The sequence below is a fragment of the Salvia hispanica genome, chromosome 3, assembly GCF_029641045.1.
Source record: "Salvia hispanica isolate PSC_SH4W2 chromosome 3, Shi_PSC_v1, whole genome shotgun sequence".
Lineage (NCBI taxonomy): Eukaryota > Viridiplantae > Streptophyta > Magnoliopsida > Lamiales > Lamiaceae > Salvia > Salvia hispanica.
This window is the reverse complement of record NC_142694.1, coordinates 31,837,300-31,843,299: the sequence shown is the minus strand read 5'-3', so window position 1 is coordinate 31,843,299 and position 6,000 is coordinate 31,837,300. Positions and strand designations below refer to the sequence as shown.

Here is a 6,000-nt window from a genome sequence, read left to right as displayed (position 1 = left end):
TGAGTGCGCATGGTCTTTTAAGAATCTTGTCCGATTTTGTAGAAAAATACAAAACATCAAACACATTCTTGGCAAAATATTATTGGGAAATCATTGTAAAAATTTGATCACGTTATGCATAAATGTATGTATATGTAAGTATTGATTGTTAAAGCCAAAAGGGTCATAGTAATTATTTAAACAAAACATTATTTCGACATTATCTGAGTGAGAAGTTTCCTAGGGAGAGTGAGCACAACTAAATTCTAGGTAGATTTTCTGATGAGAAATTTCAGAAATTTGGTCAAAAGTGAATAGTTTGGATTTTTCTAGGTTTTTTAGGGTACGATGTAATCCTTAGGTAATAATTGGGTTTCAAGGCATTGAAGTTTGAGCTTTTGTTTTCAAGAAATATTATTAGATGTTGTTTAATGCTTTGTTGACTATGAAGTCTCAAAGGAAACTAAATATTAATCTTCGACTATGGTGAATTTATGGGCTGATGTTCAATTATATTTAATTTAATAAAAATATTATCTGAGCTAGAACTAGAGTTCATTATTTTTGCCTATATATATTTGTTTTACCTATCTTAGGTCCGAAAATTATATAGTGAAAATCTGTAGATTGTCATCGCCACCGGATTTATACACATTGTACCGAATTGAGTGAACAAGTCCTTATGTTTCGCCTTTTATATTCGTGATATATTTGCGTTTATTCTAATAATACACTAGTTCAAATTTGTTTAAAGATTAAATGAGGTAATTAAGTTACAATGTTTACTAACTAAATTATGGCAATAGTTAGATTCTACATAAATGTATACATACATTTTAATCTTCCTATACTAATCTTTAAAAAATCATTGGTTAATAGTGAGCACCAAAAAATCATAGTAATATATTTTTATTCTATTAAAACATGTTTGCTTCTCAAACAATGCCTTTTAGTTTTGTGACTTTCAAACCAATTAATCGTAGTATTCTTTTTTTAAGTTCTTTAGACTATAGTTTTGATAGAACAATGAACAATATTGCCACACAATATTGATGAATGAATTTGTTAACAATCCACATATGGAAGATATATTCAAAATACATATAAATAATACATTCTCCCCATAATCTCTACAAGCACTTAATCAATGAGCTCACTTAGAAAAAATAGCTTGATTGTCTTAATAAGTAATTAATTACATTATCATCCATCAAATATTTTTACATTTTTACACACATTTGTACTAATAGCTTGCCAATCTGGAAAGTGTGCACTCCATTAATGAAAAAAGGAACTCTATATCTGAAAATACTTCCTAAATTGTAATTTTACCCTACATTTCAATCAAATGTGATTTATAAAATCTAAATTAAAATAAAATCCTTTGTTGTACGCTATAAAGTTTGGAAACAAGAAGATAAGGGGGAAAAATTACTACCCCTAAAGTCACATCTTATAAAAATAGTAAAAACGTCTTTCAGTGACATCACTTATTCGATTATTCAGTAACCGAGTAAAGATGTTACAAAATTACATTTTGCTTGATCGATGAATGAGTGCGCGCGCGCGTGTTTTACTTCAGTCACCCATTAATTCAATGGAAAACCATCTCCATTTCTAAGAAAGAAAAAACTACAAGAAATCACACATTCATCTAAACATTAATCTCAGCAAGTACATATCAAGTAGAAATATTAAGCTAATTAATGCTCCAAAAAAACCCAAAAATAAAATAAAACCTACCAATTTCTAGGGCTTTTTTCCATGTTCGAGATCATTGATTACAATGGAGTGCTCGTTGAAGAAGAACTGAAATTGGAAAGCTCTGTCCAATTCGTGTTGGAATTCCATTGCTCATTTCCCCCAATTCCTCCCATCAATTGCCTCGACAGATTAGGGTTTTCCTCCATTTTCACCGACGCCAGCTGAGTCAGAAGCGAGCTCGAAAACTTCGGCCGGCTCGCTTCGTGACTCAGAAACCCGGCCTCGCTGCCGGGGAATTGGTAGTTCCCCGGCTGCGAGGCCTCCAAACCCCCGAAAAAGGGAAACTGCTGGACTTGCTGCATCCGCCACGGCTCGACGCTCGACAGCAGCGAAGCCATCACCCCGCCGCCGTGGAACCCCATCTCGTGGGTCCCGGGCGGCGGGTAAGTCAAGCCCATGTCGCCGCTGAAGTTGTCGGTGAGTTGACTCAGCGGCGACATGAACCGGAGAGGCTGGAACTGCGGCAGCATCCCGGCCGCGGCGCCGCCGGTCGAGACGGTGCTCGCGGAGGTCGACGTGGCGGCGGCCTGGCGGTCGCCGCTGGCGGCCGGGGAGGACTTGGACTTGGTCCGCTTGTTGCGGCGGCAGCCGCCCCCGACGGGGACGTTCCGCAGCGCGCCGCCGCGGGTCCAGTAGCGGCGGCACGTCTTGCAGAAGTGCCGCGGCTGCGAGAGGCTGTAGTTGTTGAAGTAGCAGAACTTGGTGTTGGTCGACTCGCAGCGCGGGCACTTCAGGGACGAATCCGGCATCGGCACATTCGCGATGCGCGCCCGCTCCGACATCGTGCCGGGCCGGATCGGCCCCTGCCCGGCAGCAGGAGGCTGCTGCGCACCAGCCTCCTGCCCTGGGAGCAGATGGTGGCTTCCACCGCTGCTCCCAATTATATGATGATTTTGTGGCTGCAAAAAAGAAAGGGAAAGATAATGAAAAACAAAATTAAAGATGTAACAAACAAGTTACGAAAAATTAAATTGAAAAAAATCAAGAAAAGGGGATGGGAATATTTATCTTTTGAAATTCCTGCTTTATTGCCTTATGATCTCATGGAAAATAATGAAATTAATAGTAACAAAGAAAGAAACCCTAACCTGATGCCAATTGTTAGGATCAAGATAAGGAGGAACTGAAGAAAAAACCATGGCTTCTTCTCTTTTGTAAGTGGAGAATCACATCAACTAGAAGCTTGCTTGAGAAAGAAAAGAGAGGAGAGAGAAATGAAGAATGAGAATATAGGAGCTAAAAATAAAGCAGGGAGCTTTATGCTTGTATATATATAGATAGATATAGAATAGATACAGTGATTTTCATGGAAATAAAGCTATGTTACTAAATTGTTTTCACTGTCGAGTTTGGTATTGTTGATTGCTTTTTAGGGTTTCGAGAGGTTGGTGTTTTATTTATTACTTAGTCTTTAAGCTTCTTTTTGTGGTTGCTGCATGGAGAAATCTGGTCTTATTTGCCACGTCATCCATGTTAGAAATTCCCACATTATTATATAGTAAAGAAAATTGGAGCATATGTAATGTTCCATTACTATGTTAATGTGTTTCAAATGGTTTGAGAACTTTTGGAACAGTGAATATGCACTTTTGATAGAAGAATTGTTTGAATAAGTAGCTAAAGTTGTAAATCAAGAGAGTGGATAATTTAGTCCTTAATTTACTCTTAGTTATTGCATTAAGTAATTTTTTTGCTTGAGGCAAGGACAAAACGGTAATTCGGGGTATTTTATTATGAAACAGTGAAATTGGATATTTATTTTGGGACAATATTCATTTTTTGACTATGGACACCTGAAACAAACAAATGTTATACATCAATGTAAAGTGATAATTGAAATTGCTACGTGACTCTCTTGGTTATCACCTTTAAGTGTTAACTGAAATTGCTAAATGAATCTCTTGGTTATTACCTTTGAGTTTTAAGATGAAAACCTACGAACTTCTATCATAGTATAAGAGTTGGTTTTCATTTTAAACTGAAACTTGACTAACACATCATCATATTCGAAAACAACAAAAATGACTAACACATTAGTATACTTAGGCTTCAAATTTGATCCAGTTTGATGAAAGACTAGTCCAACTGATCTAAAAAAAATAAAAAAATTACATTTTCGAGAATTGTAATGGAATTATGAACTAGATTTGTATGTGAATCTATTTGAATGTATATATTCTTTAGCTTATTCTTCTTTCTTAATATCATTCCTTGTTGTTCTCGATCCCTTGTCTGCTTTGTGTGCGGCTTTTATGATCCCATCGTTTATTTTCTTTATATACTTGTTATTAGACTCTGTTTGTTTTTTGTCGATGCTGATTCGCAACTGATGTAGCTGAGATTGGACTAATCACATATTGATAGTTTTTAGCATTTTTGTTCTCTTAGTAAAAAACTTCTTTGTTATGGATATTGGCAAGTCCATGTCATGTGGCTTAACACAAAAAGATACAAAACGTTTCATTTTGTCTTTAATATTACATATTTTATTTTTTAAAGAGGTGCTCTTATCTTTTACTTGAAATATGGTTCCATGCAATTATGTACAAAGGAACAAACACTGGTGTTGCTTTTCTCATGCAATAAATAAGTATATTTTCATAAACTAGTAGTAATAGTTTGTATAGAAAATTGAAATAGCACATAAAAAGGGGGGAAAAGGCCAATCTTGAGGAGAGTTGCTTTGGAGGAAATAAACAGTGTGTCCCAACCTTATGAAACTTTAATTTCTTCTGTCTACATTTTTATTGGCTACCCCACCTCCACTTTCATAAAATTGTCAATTATATTCTTTTTTTATAAGTATATTATTTCGTAATTTATTACATCATATAAAAGTATATGAGAAAGATCTAATTAATTTACTAGAACTATATAAGAAACTCATGAAAGTAATGTGTTTCATGATTTCAGTGTAACGTTAAAAGTAAAAGGGGTCCTATATATGAGAAAAATAGTTACTACAACTTTATGTTACTTTAATCAATTCAGTTATGAATAGAATCGAGATCATAGGATTATTTTTAATCATATAAAATTTTTGATTGTAGCATATAAATTGTGAAAATTTAACACTTCTTTTTATTTTCGGCATCCAATGGTTCTTCCTTTTTATGTAACTAAAAATCTAGAACTAAATTTCTTTGAAACTTTTCATTGGGCCCTAGCCCACCAAAATTTATTTGGCCCAATATAAGATCCATGTTAAATGTAGTAGTATTTGAGTTTTTATTATTTGGAATTTGCCTTTTCGTTTAAGGCTAAATTTTTATTTTGGTAAATTAAGATGTGCAGAAGGATGGAAAGAAAAAATATGATGCATCATGTTTTCAGAGAGAGATGTTAAAATTAGATCGAAACTCGAAACATGATAGTATTGTATTGAGTTCTTGCAATGAAGACTGAATTGTATCATCATCGACCTTGATTTTTCTCAATTTCTTACTCCATCTATTTCATAGTAATAGAGTCATTTTGTTATTTTTGTACGTTCCATAGTAATAAAGTCATTTCCCTTTTTAGTAAAAGTCAACACATTTTTTCACACCTACTTCACTTTCTCTTACTTTTTTTCTTTCTTCATCTCTCTACATTTTTCATTTTCCACTTTATTCTCCCTTTACTTAACTCACCAAACACAATTTTTCTTAATCTCCGTGCCGAAAAGAAACGCATCCATTACTATGGAACGGAGGGAGTACATTTGTTCCAATTCCCCAACTCATTTGGGTTAAGTTGATGCAATTGTTATCGATACTTGTCACAAAAAAATTAAAAACTTTCAGAGTTCACTGATTTGGTCGTTATTTGCTGATAGACCTTCAGATCAAACAAAGCATGTCAAAATCTATCTTCATTTGATAAGTTATATATTTGCCTCGACGTGTTTAGTACAATTATGTTAAAACGACTTAATTTGTTCCTCCTCGATCCACATATCTCTCTACTTCCAAAATTCAATGATGCCTCATATATAATTCCTTATTCAACTCGTCGTATAAGAAAGCGTTCATGATATCGAATTGGTGAATGGCTCATTCTTTATGTATTGGAACAGATATTAACTCCAGAACAATCACCTTTGCTACATGAGTAAAGTTTTCTAAAATAATCCTACCTCGCATATCCTTTTTACACCAATCGTAAATCTCTTATTTGATTCATCGAGCCTTCGTTTGACAGTAAATATCCGTCAACAGGAAATGACACTTTTACCCTTCATGGAAGTTTGACATTTTTCTCAACATTTTCATTTAT

At 34.7% G+C, this 6,000-nt stretch overlaps 1 protein-coding gene across 3 annotated transcripts; it reads right to left on the bottom strand.

Annotated features, from left to right (window-relative positions):
• Window positions 1-1,397: 1,397 nt before the first annotated feature.
• LOC125211177 (dof zinc finger protein DOF2.4-like) lies at window positions 1,398-2,988 on the bottom strand. Of its 3 annotated transcripts, none has more exons than XM_048110883.2 (3): window positions 2,832-2,988; window positions 1,723-2,642; window positions 1,398-1,596 (listed from the first exon to the last, which is right to left on the bottom strand). In XM_048110883.2, the coding sequence occupies exons 1-2, from the start codon at window positions 2,880-2,882 to the stop codon at window positions 1,761-1,763; spliced, it is 933 nt and encodes a 310-aa protein (XP_047966840.1). In that variant the 5' UTR covers window positions 2,883-2,988; the 3' UTR covers window positions 1,398-1,596; window positions 1,723-1,760. The 3 variants fall into 3 exon arrangements, with proteins under 3 accessions (XP_047966840.1, XP_088923311.1, XP_047966838.1); XM_089067185.1 differs by having other exon boundaries at window positions 1,573-1,611; XM_048110881.2 differs by having other exon boundaries at window positions 1,573-2,642.
• Window positions 2,989-6,000: the final 3,012 nt, after the last annotated feature.